Source organism: Cotesia glomerata, linkage group LG5 (genome assembly GCF_020080835.1).
Source record: "Cotesia glomerata isolate CgM1 linkage group LG5, MPM_Cglom_v2.3, whole genome shotgun sequence".
Taxonomy (NCBI): Eukaryota; Metazoa; Arthropoda; class Insecta; order Hymenoptera; family Braconidae; genus Cotesia; species Cotesia glomerata.
This window is the reverse complement of record NC_058162.1, coordinates 3,974,739-3,999,760: the sequence shown is the minus strand read 5'-3', so window position 1 is coordinate 3,999,760 and position 25,022 is coordinate 3,974,739. Positions and strand designations below refer to the sequence as shown.

The 25,022-nt window shown below is 25.9% G+C and overlaps 4 protein-coding genes across 6 annotated transcripts; 2 read left to right on the top strand and 2 right to left on the bottom strand.

Annotated features, from left to right (window-relative positions):
* Positions 1 to 1,698: 1,698 nt before the first annotated feature.
* On the bottom strand, positions 1,699 to 17,017 carry LOC123264757 (RING finger and CHY zinc finger domain-containing protein 1). Of its 3 annotated transcripts, none has more exons than XM_044728204.1 (6): positions 16,995 to 17,017; positions 4,761 to 4,924; positions 4,059 to 4,376; positions 2,773 to 3,051; positions 2,261 to 2,351; positions 1,699 to 2,176 (listed from the first exon to the last, which is right to left on the bottom strand). In XM_044728204.1, exons 2-6 carry the CDS (start codon positions 4,905 to 4,907, stop codon positions 2,094 to 2,096), a joined length of 918 nt encoding a protein of 305 aa, XP_044584139.1. In that variant the 5' UTR covers positions 4,908 to 4,924; positions 16,995 to 17,017; the 3' UTR covers positions 1,699 to 2,093. The 3 variants fall into 3 exon arrangements, with proteins under 3 accessions (XP_044584139.1, XP_044584140.1, XP_044584138.1); XM_044728205.1 differs by lacking the exon at positions 16,995 to 17,017 and adding an exon at positions 9,050 to 9,070; XM_044728203.1 differs by lacking the exon at positions 16,995 to 17,017 and adding an exon at positions 5,257 to 5,714 and having other exon boundaries at positions 4,761 to 5,093.
* Positions 11,030 to 15,367, top strand: LOC123264755 (sulfotransferase 1E1-like). Its single transcript, XM_044728201.1, has 5 exons — positions 11,030 to 11,444; positions 11,512 to 11,611; positions 14,504 to 14,826; positions 14,904 to 14,998; positions 15,056 to 15,367. The coding sequence occupies exons 1-5, from the start codon at positions 11,240 to 11,242 to the stop codon at positions 15,365 to 15,367; spliced, it is 1,035 nt and encodes a 344-aa protein (XP_044584136.1). The 5' UTR covers positions 11,030 to 11,239.
* Positions 15,519 to 18,182, bottom strand: LOC123264754 (GTPase Era, mitochondrial). Its single transcript, XM_044728200.1, has 3 exons — positions 17,858 to 18,182; positions 17,347 to 17,781; positions 15,519 to 15,986 (listed from the first exon to the last, which is right to left on the bottom strand). The coding sequence occupies exons 1-3, from the start codon at positions 18,095 to 18,097 to the stop codon at positions 15,579 to 15,581; spliced, it is 1,083 nt and encodes a 360-aa protein (XP_044584135.1). The 5' UTR covers positions 18,098 to 18,182; the 3' UTR covers positions 15,519 to 15,578.
* A 4,643-nt stretch (positions 18,183 to 22,825) lies between these two features.
* LOC123264756 (mediator of DNA damage checkpoint protein 1-like) lies at positions 22,826 to 25,001 on the top strand. The gene is made up of 3 exons (XM_044728202.1): positions 22,826 to 23,327; positions 24,134 to 24,445; positions 24,737 to 25,001. The coding sequence occupies exons 1-3, from the start codon at positions 22,841 to 22,843 to the stop codon at positions 24,934 to 24,936; spliced, it is 999 nt and encodes a 332-aa protein (XP_044584137.1). The 5' UTR covers positions 22,826 to 22,840; the 3' UTR covers positions 24,937 to 25,001.
* The last annotated feature ends 21 nt before the right edge of the window (positions 25,002 to 25,022 follow it).

The following is a 25,022-nucleotide window of genomic DNA, read 5'->3' as shown; positions in this document are numbered from 1 at the left end:
TTTCATTTGAGTATCCACATGGCATTTTTCATATATATCATATATGTGGTATTTGTGAAATATATAAAATTTATGAAAAATTGATGTGGGTACTCAAATGAAAGGTCTCGATGAGTGTAACATCGGGATGAGCTTATATCTTTAAAAATGTCAACAGTTCACAAGATACAAGGTCATTTATTAATTATTGACATTTTTCAAAATATAAGCTTATCCCGATGTTACACTCATCAAGAGCTTTCATTTGAGTACCCACATGCATTTTTATATATTTTTCATATATACATATATATAATATATAAAAAATATGAAAAAATGATGTGGGTACTTAAATGAAAGGTCTCGATGAGTGTAACATCGGGATGAGCTTATGTCTTAAAAAATGTCAATAGTTCACAAGATACAAGGTCATTTCTCAATTATTGATATTTTTAAAGATGTAAGCTCATCGTGATGTTACAATCATCAAGAGCTTTCATTTGAGTATCCACATGGCATTTTTCATATATATCATATATGTGGTATTTGTGAAATATATGAAAAATTGATGTGGGTACTCAAATGAAAGGTCTCGATGAGTGTAACATCGGGATGAGCTTATATCTTTAAAAATGTCAACAGTTCACAAGATACAAGATCATTTCTTAATTATTGATATTTGTGAAGATGTAAGCTCATCGTGATGTTACACTTATCAAGAGCTTTTATTTGAGTACCCACATGGCATTTTTTATATATATTATATATGTGGTATTTGTGAAATATATAAATATATAAAATATATGAAAAATTGATGTGGGTACTCAAATGAAAGTTCTCGATGAGTGTAACATCGAGATGAGCTTATATATTTAAAAATGTCAATAGTTCCCAAGATAAAAGGTCATTTCTTAATTATGTATCTAGAGATAGAGCATTTTCGAATGCAGCTTAAATACTTATTAAATTATATTCTCAGAATGTTATTTTAATATAGAAAACATATTAAAGTGACCGAGACATTTTTCATGTCGTCCTAATAAACTAATAACATACTCGACGACTCACCACCGTAACTTACGAATAGGCAAAGCACATGATTTTGCATATAATAGAACTTAAACTTTCAAGACAACTGCTGGGGTAACTGAAGGCAAATTCCAACGTAGACATTTTTTGTATTGAATTTAATATGAGGTATAAAACCCTCTAGATTTTTATTAAACTATATTTATTCTCTATCATCGGAAGTTGCTCCATTATCTAAGAAGGTATTTTTTTTTTATAATTTATAATTATAATATATTTACTAATAATAATTTTTATTGTAAGAAAGTTTGACAATGCACATCGGGTTCAGCTGATATTTTCTATCTAATTACTTCAAAATAAATTATTTAAAAAATCAAATTCTCAAAAAAATATTTTTACAGAATTCAATAAAAAAAAAAAAATAACTTAAATTTTTTTTTTCTTGAAAAGAAGTTTATTTTTTATTAAAACACTTTTAACTAAAAGTAGTACATCAAAAAAAGTCAAAAATTTAAACACAGTGTTATTTTCTAAACTTTTATGTTACAATGATTTTACTTGCATAAGTTTATGCTGCTACTAAATATCATCAATAATAATTACAATTTAAAAAAAAAATTTTACGGAATGGCAATAATATATATTGGAATGAAAAAATGGAATTACTTTTGTTCCAAATTTATCATTAAAAACCAATGATTATAAATGCAGCTTTTTATAAATACTTTGATCTTTTTTGCTATTCATTAGCAAATCTATTGAAAACTTTAAACTCGTATTATAATAGTTAATAATATGCGAAAACAATGATTATAGCGTCAACAGAATATTAAATTGAAAATAGCATTGTTTGGTTGTTGTTTGCTCAAACATTTTCCTAAAATAATATTATTAAATATATTAATAAACATTTGTAAAATGATAAAAAGTATTCACAAAATTAGCTAAGTTTCACCGTTTAAATTTAAAATAATTAACGGGAAAAAAATCTCTAAATTATTTAGTTCAGTTATCTACTATGTAAGCTTATATGATTTTACATTAAGCAATTTTAATAATAAAATCATTGAGCTTGGAATGTTTTATTGAGATCCATTATCGGTAGGTTGTTCTTGATCACCATCACCAGTACCGCTTCCACTAGCTCCATCAATGTTATCGGGATCTATTAGCAAGTAATAAAAAAATAATATTAATTATATAAAATCTTTTGAGAAAATTATAAATATTTAAAATTAAATGAAAGTACCTGGACACGGTGATCCTTTGATTCTACATGTGTTATAGCTCCCACAGTTGAGACACTTTAATCCAACAACATGAAACTTGACAGTTGATTCCTGCAAGAAAAATTGGTTGAATAAATTTCTATATGTACAAATAAAATCCCGAAAAAAAAGACTCGGAAAAAAATTTTTTAAGTTATGAAAAATTCATATTATTTCATTAAAATTATTATAAAATAAAAATTATAATAATAATAATAATGGTGATAATGGTAATTATAATAATAATGATATAATAATAATAATAATAATAATAATAATAATAATAATAATAATAATCATGATAATGGTAATAATAATCATGATAATGGTAATAATAATCATGATAATGGTGATGATAATAATAATGATAATAATAATAATAATAATAATAATAATAATAATAATAATAATAAATTGCACAATTTTTTCCGGATCTATTTTTTGCGATTACCGTAGAAATAATAGCTTTAAAATTAAATCAATAAATAATTACTTCGTGACAGTCTTTACATAAAATTTCCGCTTTATAATCTTTATACTCTGGTGGCATTGGAGTAAGTGACACTTCAACATCCAAAAATCTCCAGAGATCTGTCATATCAAGAAGAGAAACTTGACAAGTAGGACAAGCATAATGCCCGGAGTGTAAAAGCTCCTCAAAGCAGGTACGGTGGAGTAAATGCCCGCAATCAGGAATATGACAAGGTATACGACTCGTATGAATATCTTCTAAGCATACAGGACAATTGGCATGTGAAACATTTTCTACGCACTGAAAATAAATAGATACCATATTTAATTATTCACTTATAAGTGACTAGCAATCTTGCAGTCACTAACTGCCGTGATTTGTGAACTATAAATAAATAAAATTTTGCTTTATTAAATAATGACTTTTGTTAGATTGCACTGTACTTTCTTAATTATTGATATTTATAAAGATGTAAGCTCATCCTGATGTTACACTCATCAAGGGCTTTCATTTGAGTACCCACATGGCATTTTTTATATATTTTATATATATGGTATTTGTGAAATATATAAATATATAAAATATATGAAAAATTGATGTGGGTACTCAAATGAAAGGTCTCGATGAGTGTAATGTCGGGGTGAGCTTATATCTTTAAGAATGTCAATAGTTTACAAGATATAAGGTAATTTCTTAATTATTGATATTTATAAAGATGTAAGCTCATTCTAATGTTACACTCATCAAGAGCTTTCATTTGAGTACCCACATGTCATTTTTCATATATTTTATATATATGGTATTTGTGAAATATATAAATATATAAAATATATGAAAAATTGATGTGGGTACTCAAATGAAAGGTCTCGATGAGTGTAATGTCGGGGTGAGCTTATATCTTTAAGAATGTCAATATTTTACAAGATATAAGGTAATTTCTTAATTATTGATATTTATAAAGATGTAAGCTCATTCTAATGTTACACTCATCAAGAGCTTTCATTTGAGTACCCACATGGCATTTTTTATATATTTTATATATATGGTATTTGTGAAATATATAAATATATAAAATATATGAAAAATTGATGTAGGTACTTAAATGAAAGGTCTCGATGAGTGTAATGTCGGGGTGAGCTTATATATTTAAAAATGTCAATAGTTCTCAAGATACAAGGTCATTTCTTAATCATGTATCTAGAGATAGAGCATTTTCGAATGCAGCCTAAGTATTTATCATCATAATGGAGACAAAATTTTTCTCATTATCTTAATAATATAGATTATTCCTTGAACAATTTATTCACCTTATGTCCATTTTGTAATTGTACAGGTAAACACATATTACATTTGGCGCAGTGAAAAAATCTATCTCTTCCTCCAACTCTGCAAATACCACATCCATCACAATGATATTGATTCTTATCTTCATCATCGAATAGATTACATTCTAAACACGTGTACTTGCCAAATCTACAATGGCAATTCTGACACGTGGCTTGTACAGGTTGACGAGTGTCACATAGTACGCATATTAATTCCGTAACTTCTTTACGATTAACCGTATGTGCCTCTTGTTCATCGTGACAAAAACGACAGGTGTAAACTTTATTGCAGCACGGTGTCTAAAACAAAATTTCATTTCTAAAATTTTCAAACCCAAAGTAAAAATTAACAAAAATTAATAAATTTAACTAATTAAAAACAAACAATAAAATCAACTAATAAAAAACAAATAATATTATTAATTAATTAAAAACAAATAATATAATTAATTAATTAAAAACAAATAATATAATTAATTAATTAAAAACAAATAATATAATTAATTAATTAAAAACAAATAATATAATTAATTAATTAAAAACAAATAATATAATTAATTAATTAAAAACAAATAATATAATTAATTAATAAAAAAAAAATAATATAATTAATTAATTAAAAACAAATAATATAATTAATTAATTAAAAACAAATAATATAATTAATTAATTATAAATATTTACCACAAATTTTGATTTTCTTTTATAATGATCACAGCCATAGTGTTCTTCAGAATCATTGTCTTCTACGTCTGAATTTGTCGAAGTCTCAGCTTGTTTATTGTCATCAGTATCATCAGCACATACATTTGTCTTACTACTTTTCTCCATGATTTATTGTGATATATCTATATTTTTTTTTCTTATTTTATTCGTCTTGTTCTACTTTTGTTTTGTTTTATTTTTACTATTTGATTAAGGCTATTTAAGCTGATGAACACAATTTTTTATTCGAAAATTGTTGGAAAGCTAAACGTCTACGACTTCAACACGTTTCAACAACAATTGCAAGAATTACTAAAAAAAATAAAATATATTTTTTAAATATAGAAAAAAATCATTAATAATATTTAATGTCAATAACATTCAATTAATTACATTTGTTTAAGAAAAAAAAAAAATACTATTGTAGACATAAACATACAAATATTAAATCCAATTAACTTTACCAATAGTATACCTTATTATATGTATTTTCCGTTAGTATACATTTATCTTATCCATCGAATGATCACAAACATTATTTTATAGATTTGTTTTATTTATAATAATAATCTAATGAGACGACAGCATGCAAACCAGTATGGCGTTCTACGGCGTAAAATAATTTATTCACCAGGATCTAAGTGATAAATCCAATGTTATTTTTTGTATTTTATTTTGTTTTATATTAAACGCAGACATCAAGGCACGCACGATGCGTATTTCATGATTCTTTATGTGTTGAGAAAATTAATTATGCACAGAGACACACTACACATGCACGTTTTGATCAAGACTTTAGTTTTTAAGGCTTCAATATAATTACGGAAATAAATTTTCAAATAAATATCCTGATTGATTACTACAAATTAATAGAGAGCCAATCAATATTGACTTTTATAATTTATATTGTGAAGCGCCTTTAAATCTTCACTCTTTTTTCTACTCTGCTAGCACGTCGTAGCATCAGTTTATTATTGACATCATTTTTATTTTATAACTAGGTGGCGCGATTGTCGACAAGTGACATTTAAAAATTTAAGGTAGTACCCTCGCCAAAGTCGTTTTCTTAGGATTTTTTTTTAATTTTGGTAGATTAATTTTCATATAATTCTGCGTCGATTGGCGCAATTTGAGAATTTTTTACCATCTAGTTTCCGAGATATTTAATTTTAAAGTTTGAGTTTTGAACGCTCTTATACATTACGGTATACGAGATATCGAAAAATTTACCTACAAACATTTTTATATCTTAGAAACTTTTCTTAGGATCTTTTTAAAAAACTAGAGTAACGTTAACTAACAACTAAACAATTTAAAAAAAAAAATTCATTGATAATTACCACACAGTTTCAGAGATATTTATTAATAAGTAATGAAAAATTTACCAGACTTTAACTGAGGAGGGGATACGTTAATAAAGCTGTGGCAACAGCGCAAGTTTTATTAGCCGCGAAAGAAGTATGAGACGCGCATGCGCTGACAAATTTGAAAAGTTTAATTTACGTTAGGTGTAATATTATAGTTATTAATTTTATTTATTTAAAAAAAAAACTATGATTATTTTATGAAAATAAGTATTTTTTTATAATACTAAAGTTAGCCAACATTTTTAATTTTTTGACTTTTTTTTAATAATTAAATTAGAAAAAAAAAAATTTTTTTTATATTGCATTTACAGTTTTTGAAGTTTTTTTCAAGTGAAATTTCTTTTTTATTTTTTTGTAATCATTTTTTCAATAAAAAAAAATTCTAAAAATTTTTAAATGTCGGCTGAATTAATTTTCATTTTTTTTTATATTTATTAAAAATTCGAAAAGTTAACAATTTTAATATAATAATATATATTAATCTTTCAATGTATGTAAATAAATAAATAAACGCATGTATCAAAACAGAGGTAAGTCTACAGCCAGTCCAAAACACTACAGTATAACCACTATAAAATATCTTAACGCTCACGCAGTGTTGCCAGACTTTTCAAATGATCAGTATCTCCTTCGTGATTGGCTGAAATAAGTACATAAACAGCAAAAAGTTTTAGGCTTGTTAATAATGGCTATCTGGTATGTGTACCGTACACTCTGGCATAAACTTTTGACGACGGAAGTCGCGAGGGTAATACCTTAAATAGCGCTGTTTCACAAATTGAATAAGTTAAGCTGTCATGGTTTAAGGAGGTATGGGAGTTAAGTCGAAATAATGAGATCAATTTAAAATTTTTAGGATCGATAGAAATATATTTAATACGTGTTGTGTTAAAATTTCAGAGACCTAGGGTTGATAGTTTATTTATAAAACAAGATTCAAAACAGGTCATTTAACATTGTAATGACATACCAAATCTCACAACTACTCTTGTTTTAATAAATTTTACGATGAAAAAATAATGAGAAAGCTTCGAAAAACTCATTGTAAGAAAAAAACAAATTTTCAAAAATTATTGAAAAAGTAAAATTAAGTTGAGGGTACTTAGTTATAAAAATAATTGAGTTTGAAAAATCTAAATTTAAAAAAAATAGTCAGCCATAGCAAATGTGGGTTATGTTGACGGCAACGCCGTACATGGTGGGTCACGCGGGAAATTTAAAGCTTCAATGAAATAGGTTAAAAGAAATATCAAATAGGTTAAGAAAAGTATTATAAAATTGTTTTTATTTATTATAAAACATAACATAATTAAATAATCAATATTTTAATGCTTTAATATTTTAATATTTTTAATAGCATTACTTGTAAACATAATACACACGTACACATCACAAACACGAATAGAGCAGTCAACGCATGCGCAACCGCGATAAAATTTATTGCGTTGCCAAACTTTTAAAAAATATTAAAAATTAAAATACTTATTATTTTATTCAAATTTAAAATAAATTATCAATTATTTGATAATAATATAGTTATTTAATGCATAAAAGATTATTTCGGTAAGCTAAATTTCATTAAATCACTAGTAAAAACTTGTTAAGTTTTCTGAAAGTACAGTCTCGAACAACATAAATCCTTCTCAAGTCACGTACTATAGTATAGCTATATGTTAAATGCTTCAAAACCAAAGCAATCATCTTTGGCAGTAGACTAAAAGTTAGCAATGATTATTGTATAAATGCAGAGAATATTTTAGTTGATAATTGCGTTATTCCTTATGTTAATACTGTCAAATATCTAGGGGTCATTTTAGATAATAATCTCTCTTGGGAACACCAAGTATTAAAGACTTGTAATCAAGCTATGAAAACGTTAGCTCAACTTAAAATTAACAATGAAATATTTAATGAACAATTGCGAGTAAAATTAGTGACTACACTTATATTCCCCGATTTTCGATTATTGTTGTGCTGCGTTTACCAACATGTCGAAAAAGCTGCTGCTTAGGTTGCAAAGAAAAATAAATTCTTGCGTAAGATTTATTTTCAAATTATCCAGATATGAACATGTAACCCCGTATTATAATAAATTAGGGTGGCTTAAATTAAGTAAAAGAAGAGATTATTTCATAGCATGTTTGTTTTTTACACGCTTTATATTAGCTTCACTTGTATGTCAGTTTGTCAGTATGTCAGTATGTAACTCTCCGTGGGTAATCTGCGCGCCTGCGGCCTTCCTTGGTTCTGGTAGCCGTTTCTCAGGCTCGCTCTCCGAAATCGAACTCTGATTCCCCGTATTTATAATATTTATAAATAATTATTTTTATTAGCTTCACTTGTATGTCAGTATGTCAGTATGTCAGTATGTAACTCTCCGTGGGTAATTTGCGCGCCTGAATATTTTTGATAATCAACAAATAATAGTTTAAAAACTAAAAAATCACGCTTTTATAAATAAACCAAACTAAAAGTAAAAATAAATAATAGTTTAAAAACTAAAAACACGCTTTTTATAGAAAACCAAACTAAAAAGTAGAAAGTAAATTTAAATTAAGAATAGTGTTAAAAATTTCAATAAATATAAATTAATAATAGTGTAAATAAAAAATGTATTTTATTTTAAAAAAGCGTGGGGTGCTTTTTAAGATATTATCAAAATGATAATCACTCTACTCATATCTGTCAATAAAATATTTATAACTATTGACACCATGCACCTCACGCTTTTTAAAATAAAATACATTTTTTTTTATTTACACTATTATTAATTTATATTTATTGAAATTTTAACACTATTCTTAATTTAAATTTGTTTTCTATAAAAGCGTGTTTTTAGTTTTTTAAACTATTATTTATTAAAGAAATAAGGCTAAATTATCGGCAGTTGTTTTGCCGAACATATATATATATATAAAATTTATTGCTTATTGATGGCCTTAAGGGAGCTTCGGCTATAAGGACAAATAAATATATATCTATCTATCTATCTATATATATGCATTATGAGATGAAACTCAGTGGACGGACTGTACGTCCTATACTTCCTTAAATTAGATAATATTTAACAAACACAATTATTTAATTACGTCAAAATGATTATTAATTAATTAATTAATTTTTTTTTTTAATTTTATTTATTATTTTACCTTAACAATTTTATTTCACTTCTTTACTAAGTATATCAGTCTTACTGACACTCAAGAATTGGAGTAGCGACAAAACAAGCATGAATTCTTTTGATTGGAATAATTTTTTACTTAAAAAAAATATTATTTTTTTTATGACATTAAAGTTAGCAGTCGCTTGAAAATTTTTTAATAAATAAATTTGCTCCAAAAAATTATTTCTAAAGAATTGAATTTTTTATTTTTTTTATTTTCTAAATGTCAATTTTTTTTTCTCATTTTCTTTGACATAATTTATTTGTAAAAAAAATTCTTAAAATTATAAAATATCTGCTAAATTAATTTTCATATTATTTTTGTGACTGAATCTAGCAAACATTAAATAATTGTTATAATTAAAAAAAAAAATTAATTATTTATTATAATCAAAATTTATTAATTATTATAATTAAAAAAAAAAACAATGAAATAAATAAATTAAATAAAAAACTCCAAGTGCATTTTTTCAAACTAGAATTTTTTTAATTATTAATTCATTTTTTTTTTTACAATTTAAAAAATATTTCATCTAAATTCATAATCATTTTTTTTTCATGACATTACAATTAGCAGTCACTTGATCATTTTTTAATTTTTTTTAACAAACAAATTTCTTCCAAAAGATTATTAAAAAAAATTGCATTTTTAATCTTTTAAAATTTCTTCATGTCAATTTTTTTATAATATTTTTTGTAATAATTTATTTGTTAAAAAATTTCTGAAAATTATTAAATATCTGCTGAATTAATTTTCATTTTTTTTTCTTCAAAGATATAAAAAAATTTTTTTTGTTTTAATTTAAAGTTTATACTTATGAAAATATGTGTATAAAACTTTAGGTAAAAATTTCAAGAATTTATTAAGTTACAGTCATTTTATTTTATTTAAATTCTTTTTTTTATTTATTCACCTTTTGCAGTAGCTAAGTTTGCACGTAACCAAATTAATTTCTCAAATTTTTTAAGACTGTTTCACCAATTATTGTTTTATTTTAACTAATATAATTATTCATTTCAGTTTACTGGTAATGAGTAACAAAGCAAAATATATAAATAATTAATTTAAAATGCAGGCGAGGATTTCTGTTCTCTTTCAGGATAAGATGATATACTTAATTATATAGCAGCGTGAAGAAAGTTATCTAGGAGAAGAATACTTAAAAAAAGATTATAGCAATACAATTCAGCAGTTGAAATTTGTATCAGGAATTCTTAATTAAATTTAATTATTAATTTTGTCAAGCTTCAGATATGAAACTGAAATTTTTATTTAAATTGATTAATTTATAAAAATTTATGAAAAATTATATAATAACTTTGGAAAATACAATTTAATTATCAATACTATTATACAAGCTATTAAAGCGTTCATAATTAACTTTTAGATGTGAAGAAGAAGTTTGATAATTTAAAAAAAAAATATATATAAATCCTAATTACTTAGAAATTAGTTATTTTGCGCATTCCTTATAAAAAATTTAGAATACACCAAAAAATATAATTTAATTTTCTAAAAGCAAATATTTATGATATACTTGGCACGACCTTAATATTACAGTAATATTTTATTTATTACTATAAAATTAGAAAAAAAGTTAATTGAAAGTTTAATAAGATATATTTATAGTTAAAATATTAAGATTATCGATTCACATTCCAGTACTTTATTTAAATATACTATTATACACTCTCTATTAAAAAGAAATTAAAAAAAAAAAAATTGAAAAGATTAGCATTTAATCAGGTGTTTTTAAGTAGCCAGAGAGGTAGAAACAAGTCTTTACCGGACCAATGATAAGTATGGATAGTTAACGAAGAAAGTGTGCCAGTTACATTTACTTTCTCCACAACAAATTATTAAGATTTTTTAAAAACCTACTTAGTTGTTCTGTGATTCTCGCGTAGTAAGGATTAAATATTCAACAATGAGTAGTTTACCAAAATATAAACTGTTAGATAAAAAAAAAACAAAAGAGATGTTAGAAAAATTCACCGGTGAACGAACTGGTTGGGTACAAGTTGGTGAAAAAAAATGGTTTTTTCCGCATCGTTATATTGAACAACAAGAGAATTTTCATCATTTTAAAGCTAGAGTGGATGATACCTGGGTAATTACCTACCCCAGATCAGGTACTTTGAAATAATAAATAAATTTTTTTTAATTTTGATTCTAACTAATTAACACTGTCTTTATCAGGGACTACATGGACCCAAGAACTTGTCTGGCTATTGAGTAATAATTTGGACTTTGATAGAGCAAAAAAAGAATATTTGGCTGATCGTTTTCCATTTCTTGAGTAAATATTTTATGACTGTTATAATTAATAGTATTTTTCTTACCTAGGGCGGAAAGCGTCAATTTTCCTCCCGCTGCGCTAAACGAAAATGCCGCTTTCCGCCTCCGTCGAGGAGAAAAGAAGTATACACACCACGGGCAGTAAATAAGAAAGCCTCGGCTTCGCCTCGGACAATAATTACATGTGATCTGAGACATTTCTTATTTTACTGCCCTAGATGTGTAATATACTATTCTTACTACGCCGGTCGAAAGTACGGGGTTCCCGCTGCGATTTCACGGCAGAAAGACTCTTTTCTTCCCTCCTTAATTTTGATTCTAACTAATTAACACTGTTTTTATCAAGGACTACATGGACCCAAGAACTTGTCTGGCTATTGAGTAATAATTTGGACTTTGATAGAGCAAAAAAAGAATATTTGGCTGATCGTTTTCCATTTCTTGAGTAAATATTTTATGACTGTTGTAATTAATAGTATTTTTCTTACCTAGGGCGGAAAGCGTCAATTTTCCTCTCGCTGCGCTAAACGAAAATAAGAAATGTCTCAGATTACATGTAATTGTTGACCGAGGCGAAGCCGAGGTCGACAAACATGTGATCTGAGGCTTTCTTATTTCCTGCCCGTGGTGAGAAAACTATTTTTTTGCTCGACGGGCAGAAAGCGTCAACTTTCGGCCCGCTGCGCTAAACAAAGTTGCCCCTTTCTGCCTTCGTCGAGCAAAAAAATAGTATACACTCCACGGGAAGTAAATAAGAAAGCCTCAGATCACATGTTTGTTGACCTCGGCTTCGCCTCGGCCAACAATAACATGTGATCTGAGACATTTCTACTTTACTCCCTAGGTGTGTAATATACTATTCTCCTCGACGGAGGCGGAAAGCGGCATTTTCCTGCCCTAGGTAAGAAAAATACTATTTTTATGCCGTGGTCGAGTCGCGCATGCGCTCTACGACGGGGAGCCGAAATAATGCATTCATGCACTGACAACGAGACTCGAGGCGGCAGAAAGCCCGAAAGTCGATAGTCGCGCTCACTCTAGAACTTATGTTAATAAGCCTAACCTTACTTATGATTGTTATGAATATATCTGTCTTGTATGGAAATTAAGTTAACCGACACTCAACAATTTTTTATTTTTTTATTAATTAAAAACTAGAACTAAAAAACTATTTTTAAAAAATTCCACGTATAATTTTTGAAATTTTCTACATGTGAAAATTTTTGTTTTAATTTTTTATAAAAAGTTTCAAATGTCGGCTAATTTAATTTTCATCTATCTTGTTATGTTTCAATGATTTTAGGTTGAATCTAAGTTAATTACAGAAAATAAATATTTATTTTAATGAAGTGAGACTTATTAAATATTTAAATTACAAAAAAAAAAACGAGAAATATTTTTTATTCTGATAGATATTCTCAAATAAATAAATTCATTATTGAACAAATAATTATTTGAAAAAATACACAAACAGATTTTTTTGCCCTCCGGGCGGAAAGTGGCAACTTTCGTCCCGCTGCGCTAAACTAAGTTGCCGCTTTCCGCCTTCGTCGGACAAAAAAATAGTATACACTCCTCGGGAAGTAAATAAGAAAGCCTCAGATCACATGTTTGTTGACCTCGGCTTCGCCTCGGCCAACAATTACATGTGATCTGAGACATTTCTTACTTTACTTCCCTAGGTGTGTAATATACTATTTTTCTTAATTTTTTTTTCTATGAATTTTACGATTATTATTTCATTTTTCTATTTTCTTTTATTCTTAAAATCAGAGTTAATTTATAATATATTTATAACTTTAAATTTATTTAATTAAATTAAGATCTTTTCTCAAAAGAAAGTAGTAATATGATAGATTATAAATTAGTATCTTTATTGACAGGTGTATTTGATGCCTGCCCCCCCCCCGACCAGCAGCACTCGCTTCGCTCGTGCCGCAAATGTCGGGGGCAGGCATCAATTTTTTTCAAAGCAATTTTTTGCGTACTTTCGACCGGATAGCAAGAAAACTAGTATACATTACATGGGCAGAAATTTGAGAGCACTGAACTGCGCGCCATGATGCCCGAGGCGAAGCCTCGGGCATCATGGCGCGCAGTGCAGGAATCTCAACTTTCTGCCCTTGTAGTGTAATATACTAATTGATTATAAATCACGTGCCTAAAGGTAAAAGGGCGCATATTTTTTTTTTTATTGCCAATCGAGTAGTAGACACATTCTACGCTTAAAATTAAAAAAAAATTGCAAAGGTAAAAGAGCCTATGTCTTTAATTATACGTCCTTTTAAGAATTCGAAATTTTGGTGATCTAAAGGTGAAAGGACGTATAATTTTTTTTCGGCCAGTTTACAAAAGAACCTATTCGTAGTTTAAAAGTGTCAAAAAAAAAAAAAACTTTCTGTGGTAGTAGCTGCGTAAGACCTTAACTATACAATTTTTTAAAGTTAAAAAAGAAAATATATCTAAAAAACAATAAAGTACGCGTGATTTAATTAATTACATAATTTTTACTTTAAATTAATTACTTAATATTTATGTAATTTGTGTTTGATTAATTTATTTTCGATTTGTTTAAATCAAACTTTGTATATGAGGCTGTTATTTCAGTATAACTTGTTTTGTGAAACTATTATTTAACATTTGGTATCAAAACTAAATTTTTTTTTTATAAGCCCTTTTACCTTTAAATAGTACTTTTCTTAAAGCTGAAAGGGCGTATGTCTTGAGATACCAACTTTTTTTTTCACCGATTTTTACGTTCCAGACAATTTCAACCGAATGGCAACAAAAAAATTTTTTTATACGCCTTTTCAGCACAAATCCCTGTTAACCCTTAGCTATACGCCCTTTTAGTGAAATGTAAATTGTTTTACATGATAAATTGTTCTTTTAGATTTAGTATGTTCAATCACCCGGATGTTACAAAAGAATTATTAAAGTTAAATGAAAATGATCCAGAAAAACAAGAATTGTGTAAAAAAATTGCAATACCAGGATATGAAGTATTAAACGCTATGCCATCTCCTCGATTTATAAAATCACACTTTCCTTTGAGTTTATTACCTGGAATATTAGACGTTGGCTGTAAAATAATTTACGTCGCACGAAATCCTAAAGATGTTGCTGTGTCTTGGTATCATTTAAATCAAGCTATTAAAACTCAAGGTTATAAAGGCAACTTTGAAGAATTTTGGAATTATTTTCAAGATGATCTAAGTAAATAATAAACTGACTCTTTTCAAACTTATTTATATTTTTATCTAAGTATACAAAAACTTTTTTTTTTTTATCAGCACCGTGGAGTCCTTATTGGGAACATTTAAAGGAAGCTTGGGCTCAACGACATCATCCAAATTTACTTTTTATATTTTACGAAGAAATGCAACAGGTAAATTTATAAATTGAATTTTTAATGAATTTTTGTTTTATTTTTTTTTACTTTCAGAATTTTTCCCAAACTGCTTACAAAGTTGCCGAATTTCTTGGAAAATCTTACAGTGAAAAAGAAATGTGCAAACTATCAGATTATCTCAATATAAAAAATTTCCGTAATAATCCAATGGTTAATTCTTCTCAATTACGTGATTGTCAAATTATAGCTGATGGAGGTTTTGTTAGAAATGGACAAAGTGGTGTCTGGAGCAATACGTTTACTCCGCAGCTTGAAGCTAAAGCAGACGCTTGGATAAAAAAAAATCTACAAGATACAGATCTTGTTTTTCCTTATTTTAATAACATATCTCAACTCATTAATTAATTAATTAATTAGCTAATTAATTGATCAGTTAATTTGGTTAATTAGTTAATTGATAAGTCAATTAATTAGTTAATTAATTAATTAACTAATTGATTGATTAATTAGTTATTATTATTATTATTATTATTATTATAGTAAAAAACAAAAATAATTAACTAACTGTAACATATTTAATATAAATTTACAAATTTTATAAATACATATTCAATATTTAAATTAAATAATTTTTTTTTCTTTTATATTTACTAACTTCCGGTTCATCTTTAAGTTCGGAAAATTTAACAGCTAGTTTCAATCGGACAGTTGTACTGAAAACTTGAGATAATTCTTGCTCAACTGCTTTAGCGACATCGCGGACACGACATCCACCTTTACCCATAACTAGATTTGAGATACGATCGCTTGGAGTCAGTACAGCAACGACAGTACTTATACTATCATCTTTTAAAACTGAATAATGTTCTAACTGAACTGTTATGACATATGGCAATTCATTTGGTAATGCATCCATGAATTTAGCACGTACTGTCTGCTCAATTATTGATTCGGGTGAATCACTTGAAATTTTTTTTGATTCGTAGTCCCAATCTCGAGATTTAGCTGAGTCAAGTAGATAACTCTGTAATCAATAATAAATTATATCCAATAGATGTTTTTATTACCATTATTATTCGTAGTTCATGAATCATTAATTAGTAATCTTGAGGTCACTATTTAACTGTCGTGACTTGTGAAATATAAATAAATAAAATTTTGCTTTATTAAATGATGATTTTTGTTAAATTGCACTGTACTTTCTTAAATATTGACATTTTTAAAGATATAAGCTCATCCTGATGTTACACTCATCAAGAGCTTTCATTTGAGTACTCACATGCATTTTTGATATATTTTTCATATATATATGGTATTTGTGAAATATATAAATATATAAAATATATGAAAAATTGATGTGGGTACTCAAATGAAAAGTCTCGATGAATGTAATGTTGGGGTGAGCTTATATCTGTAAAAATGTCAATAGTTCACGAGATACAAGGTCATTTCTTAATTATTGATATTTTTAAAGATATAAGCTCATCCTGAGGTTACACTTATCAAGAGCTTTCATTTGAGTACCGCCGTGCATTTTGATATATTTTGCATATATGCATATATATAATATATATATAAAATATACGAAAAATTGATGTGGGTATTCAAATGAAAGGTCTCGATGAGTGTAACATCGAGATGAGCTTATATCGTTAAAAATGTCAATAATTGACAAGATACAAGGTAATTTTTTAATTATTGATATTTTTAAAGATATAAGCTCATCCTGAGGTTACACTTATCAAGAGCTTTCATTTGAGTACCCACATGCATTTTAATATATTTTTCATATATACATATATATAATATATATAAATATATGAAAAATTGATGTGGGTACTCAAATGAAAGGTCTCGATGAGTGTAACATCGGGATGAGCTTATATCTTTAAAAATGTCAATAGTTCACAAGATACAAGGTAATTTCTTAATTATTGATATTTTTAAAGATATAAGCTCATCCTGAGGTTACACTTATCAAGAGCTTTCATTTGAGTACCGCCGTGCATTTTGATATATTTTTCATATATACATATATATAATATATATAAATATATGAAAAATTGATGTGGGTACTCAAATGAAAGCTATTGATGAGTGTAACATCGAGATGAGCTTATATCTTTAAAAATGTCAATAGTTCCCAAGACACAAGGTCATTTCTTAATTGTGTATCTAGAGATAAAGAATTTTTGAATGCAGCCTAAATACTTATAATCATAAATTGACTATCGGTGATAATGATAAGAAATCTTGAAAAGGCACAAAGTCAAATCAAGACCTTTGCAATGACTAAATTTCACTAAAAAAATCAATTCTATCATATGCCTATCCTAGACACAAAATTTTTCTTATTCTCATAATAATATAGATTATTTAATTACCCGTAAGTCATCTATTCCATCAGATGTCAGAGCTGATACCATGAAAATATCGGAAAAGTTAGGCCAATTTTTATCACTGGTCAGAACATCAACTAAGTTTAATAATACTTTTTTTTTCTTGATTTTGTCGACTTTATTGAGTATCAAAAGAGTTGGAATTCCTATTTTGAGGTTTTTGAGTAGAACTAGAACACGTGGATCAATGACATCAGCTCTAACTTTATTTCCTACATCTTGGACAACCCCAACAATATCACATGTAGCCAATGCTTTGTCAACATCTGTTCTGAATGTTTTCTCCAAGTCGTACTTTTTCATGTCACTACTTTTTACCAATCCCGGAGTATCAATGAATATCAATTGTGTATTATCATTCATATAAATAGCTTCTGACTTTTTCTTTGTCGTCTGAACCTTTGAAGATGCGGCACAGACCTAAAACAAGGGAAAGTTTGTAATTAAAAGTGAACTAATAGTGACAATAAATAAATAAATAAATAAATCAACTTACAGGACGACCGACTAATTGATTAATGAGTGTACTTTTTCCAACATTTGGCAATCCAAGAATTGAAATCCGTAATGTTTTAGCATCATCTCTACGAATATCTGGAGGTTCCCATGATGAGTCAAAAACATGATCCTCATACGATTGTGGATGATTAAATTTTATATTATGAACATCAGCTGAATAGAAACGTAAAAATCTTGACTTAATTCTTAATATTGTCCTTTCTAGTGTTATTAACATGATCACGTTTTTTTATTTAAATTATCTGACAATTTTTTTATTTATAAACAAAATAATAGGTTATATTAATCAATCAAAAAGTTAAATATAACTATCGTGATTTTTATTTTTATTAAAAACCACTTAAAAAAAATTTTATGTCAGTTTTTTAATTATTTTGAAAAAATTATATTAAAAATTAAATAAATTTTTTATTAATGTTTAAAGAATCACACGAGTTGCTTCAAATAACTACACAAGTTTATTATGCACAAAGACAAATATATATGAAATTAGTTCCTTTATTTTTGTAGTGGCGCTAGCTGTCATTTCGCGCTGTGTTTAAAAATTAGTCAGATGTTATATACTCACTGTATATTTTATCAAAATATAAAAATTAAATTAGCCAACATCTGAAAATTTTTGTAATTTATTTTATGAAAATTAAATTAACGGACATTTTAAAATTTTGATAATTTATTTTATTGAAAAATAACTTTTAAAAAATTAAAACAAAAATTTTCACAGGTAGAAAATTTTAAAAATTATCCGTGGAATTTTTTAAAAATAATTTTTCAGTTCTAATTTTTAATTAAAAAAAAAAAGAAAAATTTTTAATGCTGGCTCACTTAATTTCCTTTTTTATTTTAATGAATATAAAGTTAGCAGACATCTAAAAATTGTTATGATTTTTTTTATTAAAAAAAAATTATACAAAAAAATTTTTTTATTTGTTAAAAACTTCAAAAACTATAAGTGGAATTTTTTAAAAATATTTTTGTTATAATTTAATAAATTAAGCCAAATAAAAAAAATCAAAAATGTCAGCTAACTTTATTATTATTTTATTTTATTGAAAAATTATTAAAAAACAATAAGAAAAAATTTCAGATACAAAAAATTTCAAAAAATTAATAGATTTTTTTAAATTTATGTTAGCCGACATTTAAAAATTTTTATAATTTTTATTGAAAAAAATAATTACAAAAAAATGAAAAAAACAATTTTCGTTTGTAAAAAAATTGAAAAACTTTACGTGCATTTTTTAAAAATATTTTTTTTAGTTCTAATTTAATTAATAAAAAAAAGTCAAAAATTGTTGAAAGTCGGCTAATTTATGTCATTAAAGTTATCCGACGTTTTTAATTTTTAATTTTTTTTTAATAATTAATAATTAGAACAAAAAAATATTTTTTAGAAATAAATTGCGCTGATAGATTTTAAAGTTTTTTACAAGTAACAATTTTTTTTTAATTTTTTGTAATCATTTTTTTATGATATTAAAATTAACCGGCGTTTAACAATTTTTGATTTTTTTTCATTAATTAAATGAGAACAAAAAAAATATTTTTACAAAATTGCACGAATAATTTTTAAAACTTTCTACATGTGAAATTTTTTCAATTAATTTCTTTTTAATAATTTTTTCAATAAAAAAAATTCTAAAAATTTTTAGATGTCGGATAACTCTAATGAAAACTAAATTAGCCGACATTTGAAAATTTTTATAATTATTTTTATTGAAAAAATTGTTACAATAAAATTAAAAGAAACAATTTCACATGTAAAAAATTTGAAAAATTATGCGTGAAATTTTTTTAAAGTATTTTTTACTTGCAATTTAATTATTGAAAAAAATAGAAAAATTTTTAAATGTCGGCTAACTTTAGTGTCATCATTTTTTTAATGAAAAAAAATCTTGAAAATTTTTAAATGTCGGCTAACTTAATTTTCATGGCTAATTTTAGTATCATTTAATCTATTATTTACTAATTAATATTTATTTACAAGTTTATTGATAAAAACTTTTGTTAAATTTTCTTGTAAAAAAATCTAATTATTTTTTATAATTTTAACTGTTTATTTCAGAGCTTCTATTTTCCCGATATTTGCATTTCCGTTGTACCTTTAGTTAAGGTATTACCCTCGCCAGAGTCGTTTTCTTAGGATTTTTTTTAAACTTTGGCAGGTTAATATCTATATAATTCTGCATCGATTGGCGCAATTTGAGAATTTTTGACCATCTAGTTTCCGAGATATTTAATTTCAAAGTTTGAGTTTTGAACGCTCTTATACATTACGGTATACGGGATATCGAAAAGTTTACCTACAAACATTTTTATATCTTAGAAACTTTTCTTAGGATCTTTTTAAAAAACTAGAGTAATGTTAACTAACAACTAAACAATTAAAAAAAAAAAATTCATTGATAATTACCACACAGTTTCAGAGATATTTATTAATAAGTAATGAAAAATTTACCAGACTTTAGCCGAGGAGGGGATACGTTAATAAAGCTGTGGCAACAGCGCAAGTTTTGTGAGCCGCGAAAGAAGTATGAGACGCGCATGCGCTGACAAATTTGAAAAGTTTAATTTACGTTAGGTGTAATATTATAGTTATTAATTTTATTTATTTAAAAAAAATAACAATGATTATTTTATGAAAATAAGTATTTTTCTATATTTATAAAAATTCAAAAAGTTATCAATTTTAATATAATAATATTTATTAATCTTTCATAAGTTATAAAAATAATAGTCAGATGAAAAAATAAAAAAAATACTAAAATTTAAAATCAGTTAATACATCAACATAAAAAAATTAGTTACTGATTTTTCTGAAAGAACAAAACATTATTGTCAATTATTTTTTTTTTCTATTTGTTATTTGCATAGTTATTTTCATGTTTGCTAGAGATTTCTGTCGTTTTTCAAGAACTTTTTTTATGAATCGTCCTTTATAAGTCAATTTTTCAGACATTGTAATTATATTTCTGAATAAATGTATGTAAATAAATAAATAAACGCATGTGTCAAAACAGAGGTTAGTCTACAGTTAGTCCAAACATATATGTAATACTTCTATATGGACAGTTTAAATGGGAAGGAATGTCCCACTATTAAGGTGCCGACATATACTATTTTCTCTCTCGTCCCAGATACCTGGTTCACGTTGCGCATGCTTGAGAATTCCCCATGATGTTAATAGAGGGGGAAGAATGAAGGGAATAAGTTTGTGGTTATGATTCTGTTTACAAATATATTTATTATTGTAATTCAGAAAAACTAATTGTTCAGTATTATTTTGTATTTTAAAATAAATTTGCATTGAATTAAAAAAAAAATTTTATAATAACATTCCTGTTTTGAATAACCCGCTGCTTTCCCCTTTGCGCACAAAAGAATGCGCAGAACCGAGCTGGGACCTCAGAGGACAGAGAAAGTGTTATTCTTCTGTCTTTCTTAGTCGGAACAGCTTCCACTTATAGAAACTGTCCATATAGAAGTATTACATATATGAGTCCAAAACACTACAGTATAACCACTATAAAATGTCTCAACGCTCACGCAGTGTTGCCAGACTTTTCAAACGATCAGTTTCTCGTTCGTGATTGGCTGAAATAAGTACATAAACAGCAAAAAGTTTTAGGCTTGTCAATAATGACTATCCAGTATGTGTACCATACACTCTAGCATAAACTTTTGACGACGGAAGTCGCGAGGGTAATACCTTAAGAAAAAAAAAAAAAAAAAACTACATTCAATATGTCTGCTTCCGTTACTCCGTTACTACATTCAGCAATGACACTGAAGTTAGCAGACGCCTAAAAATTTTTGATTTTTTTTATTAATTAAATTACAACTAAAAAGATATTTCTAAAAAATTGCATTTATAGTTTTTCAAATTTTTTACATGTGAATTTTTTTTTTTAATTGTTTAATTGAAATTTTTTTAATAAAAAATTTACAAAAATTTTGAAATGTCGGCTAACTTCATTTCTATCATTCAGCATCGTTTGAAATGTTTTATATCAGTCAAATAATTGGTATTGAGCTTAACGGAGTTAACGGAGCAACTTACATAGAATAGCAATTAAATGAATTATTTAAACTCCAGTAAGTTAATAGTTTAATTTCAATGTCATTTAATATTAAATAATAAAGTGAAATAATAAAAATGTCTTCAAAAGTTCCTAAATTATCTATAACAATGGATAAAATATTATTGAAAGAATTTGAATTAAAGTTCGGTGTGAGTGAAAATTCAGAAATAAGTGCAAAAGATATTTTTGACAATGCTGTAAAGAACAGCGATGACGACGTAATAAAGTCTACAATTGTTACTGAGAATCGCTGTTTGAGTAACGCTGACAAAAATATTATTGACGAGTTAAATGACATATTAAGTGATGATGTAAATTTTTTTCCTTCTGAAGAAGTTAAAAGCATGCCATCACCTAATCTTGATAATAACTATGAAAATTTGGAGAGCTTTTACCTTGATTATCTTGAGCGAGATGATTCTTCTGTTGATGCATCATCATCCGCTCCATCTGAAGCTTCTAATTCTAGCTTACAATTACAAGGTAAACAAAAATGTAGCATGAAAGAGTTTTGTAGTTGTCCATTGTTTGATACTCGGTGTTCGAATACTTTTTCAACACAAATTTACACTTCAAATGAAATTTTTGAAAATCATTATATTAATGAAGAATTTCTTGATGAAGATTTCTTCCTTGATATTGATAATAATTCTCCAAAAAATGATACAGAAATAACATCCGAATTGCAAGTTTCTGCTGTTAAATTATCTGATAGAGCGATTTTATCTTACGCTAATCCTGGAATTCCTAAACGTGTTGAAAATAATAATAATAGTTCAGTACTAAGTAAAGAATTAAGAGTTGTTTTAAAAAAAATTACTGAAGAAGAAATTAATAAGTATATTAATGCTAAAAATAATAACAGCAGTAATAAAAAAATGGAAAAAGAGTTGAAAGTTTTACTGACAAGAATAACTGATATAAAATCTCCTAAATTAGTCGAAGAAAAAAAAGATACTCTTTATAAAATACAAGACAGTAAATTTTACCAAGAAAATAATTCTGAAGATTGGTATTTTGATCACAGTTGTTATGAATTGCAAAAAACTATAAAAATGCAATTGAAAAGAAAAAATTCTCGCTATGAAAGAAAGCGAAAAATTGAGAAGAATTTTGGTGATACATTAAAAAATGGAAAAGTCCGTGTTTATGATGGAAATATGTCTGATTTAAATGATAATAAAATTGTTACTCATGGAAAGGAAGTGACTTCACTTGATGAATGTACAGGCTCAATTATTTTAATTAAAAATGAAACTATTTTGAAACGCTCAGCAAGAATTTACACTTCGATAATTTACAAAATTCTTTTTGCGGGAAAATATGCTTATAATGATAATTATAAACAGACAATTGAAAATTTTGGTAAATAATAATGAAAGTAAAATTAGCAGACAGCTGACAATTTTCAGAATTTTTTTTGTTAATAAAATTATTTAAAAAAAATTAAATGAAAATATTGCACATGTAAAAAATTTGAAAAGCTAGAAAAATTTTTTGCTGTCAGCTAATTTTAGTTTCATAAATAATAAATAATGAGTAATTATGACACTGAAGTTGACAAATATTAAAAATTTTTTTAGAATTTTATAGCAATTAAATTATTATAAAAAAAATTTTATCAAAAAGTTCCACATGTGAAAATTAATAAAAATTACTTTTAATTTTATTTAATAAATTAATTTGCTCCGAAAAATTATTTCTAAAAAATTGCATTTTTTATTTATTTAATTTTCTAAATGTCAATTTTTTTTTTTCATTTTCTTTGACACATAATTTAATTGTTTAAAAAATTCTTAAAATTATCAAATATCTGCTAAATTAATTTTCATCTAAATTTAATGTCATATTTTTGTAACAAATTATGACAAAAAATAATTATTAAAAAAATTGACATTTAGAAATTTTAAAAAATTAAAAATGCAATTTTTTAAAAGTAATTTTTTTGAAGAAATTTGTTTGTTAAAAAAAATTTAAAAATTGTCAAGTGACATCTAAATTTAATGTCATAAAAAAAAATCCTTGGTGAAAATTTTTCGAAGCATTTTTTTATTGTAATTGATTTGTTAAAAAAAATTTTTAAATTAACAGCTGACGGCTAACTTTAGTGTTATTGAGTAATTATATAATATTTAATACTCAATCTATTAATATAATTAATTTTTTTCTAGGTGGAAAAGTTGTTTCCGATTCAAAGATAGCAACAGTTTTAGTTGCTAAAAAAGTTAAGAGAACAATGGAATTTTTAAGTGCAATTTGTCGGGGAATTCCGATTGTTTCTCTCAATTGGATCCAAGATTGTGTTGAAAATCATAGATTCGTCGATCCCAATAAGTATTTATTGAAAAATATTGAATCTGAAAAAAAATACAACTTTAATTTGAAAATGAGTTTGAAAAGAGCGAGAGAAAAAAATTTATTTGAAGGATACTACTTCATCATTACTTCGGGCATTCAAAAAAAAAGTTTTAATCAATTAAAATGTACGATTACTTTTTTTTTAAATTTATTTTTTAATAAAATAAATAATTCAGGTCAGGCATCTAATTAATTACATACAAAAATTATAAATAAAAAATAAAAAATTAAAATTATAAATAACAAAATTTGTTAAAAACAATACCTTGAAAATTGATTGTTAGCTTTGATTCATAATAACCAGAATTATTTATTTTATTATATTAACTGGGATCTGAAATACTTTGTACAATTATTTTCTAATTCTAAGAAAAATAATTTTTATTAATTATTAACATTTGTGATTTAAATTTCAGATCTAATTGAAATAGCTGGTGGCATTGTTTACAAGAATATTTCTAAAAACCTGAAACCTCCTGCAATGATTGTAACTTGCTCAAAAGATGAAAAAAAAGTTCAAAATTTAATGAAAAAAAAACCAAACTTTTTTGAACGCGTTGTTACTATAACTTTTATTACAGACTGCATAATTAATCAGGAAATAATCCCCGAATAAGCTTAGAAATAAAGCATATAAATTTGTTATTATGTTTCAGTCATTTTTATTTAGTTATTTAGTATAAAAAATATAAAAAAAAATAT

Coding starts and splice junctions, on each gene's coding strand:
- LOC123264754 (XM_044728200.1), bottom strand. CDS start 18,097: ATGTTAATAACACTAGAAAGGACAATATTAAGAATTAAGTCAAGATTT. Junction 17,782..17,857: donor ATCAATTAGTCGGTCGTCCT/GTAAGTTGATTT, acceptor CCCTTGTTTTAG/GTCTGTGCCGCATCTTCAAA. Junction 15,987..17,346: donor ATGGAATAGATGACTTACGG/GTAATTAAATAA, acceptor TATTGATTACAG/AGTTATCTACTTGACTCAGC.
- LOC123264755 (XM_044728201.1), top strand. CDS start 11,240: ATGAGTAGTTTACCAAAATATAAACTGTTAGATAAAAAAAAAACAAAA. Junction 11,445..11,511: donor AATTACCTACCCCAGATCAG/GTACTTTGAAAT, acceptor TGTCTTTATCAG/GGACTACATGGACCCAAGAA. Junction 11,612..14,503: donor GATCGTTTTCCATTTCTTGA/GTAAATATTTTA, acceptor TTGTTCTTTTAG/ATTTAGTATGTTCAATCACC.
- LOC123264756 (XM_044728202.1), top strand. CDS start 22,841: ATGGAAAAAGAGTTGAAAGTTTTACTGACAAGAATAACTGATATAAAA. Junction 23,328..24,133: donor ACAGACAATTGAAAATTTTG/GTAAATAATAAT, acceptor ATTTTTTTCTAG/GTGGAAAAGTTGTTTCCGAT. Junction 24,446..24,736: donor AAGTTTTAATCAATTAAAAT/GTACGATTACTT, acceptor TTTAAATTTCAG/ATCTAATTGAAATAGCTGGT.
- LOC123264757 (XM_044728204.1), bottom strand. CDS start 4,907: ATGGAGAAAAGTAGTAAGACAAATGTATGTGCTGATGATACTGATGAC. Junction 4,377..4,760: donor AAAGAAAATCAAAATTTGTG/GTAAATATTTAT, acceptor ATTTTGTTTTAG/ACACCGTGCTGCAATAAAGT. Junction 2,177..2,260: donor CAAAGGATCACCGTGTCCAG/GTACTTTCATTT, acceptor ACTTGCTAATAG/ATCCCGATAACATTGATGGA.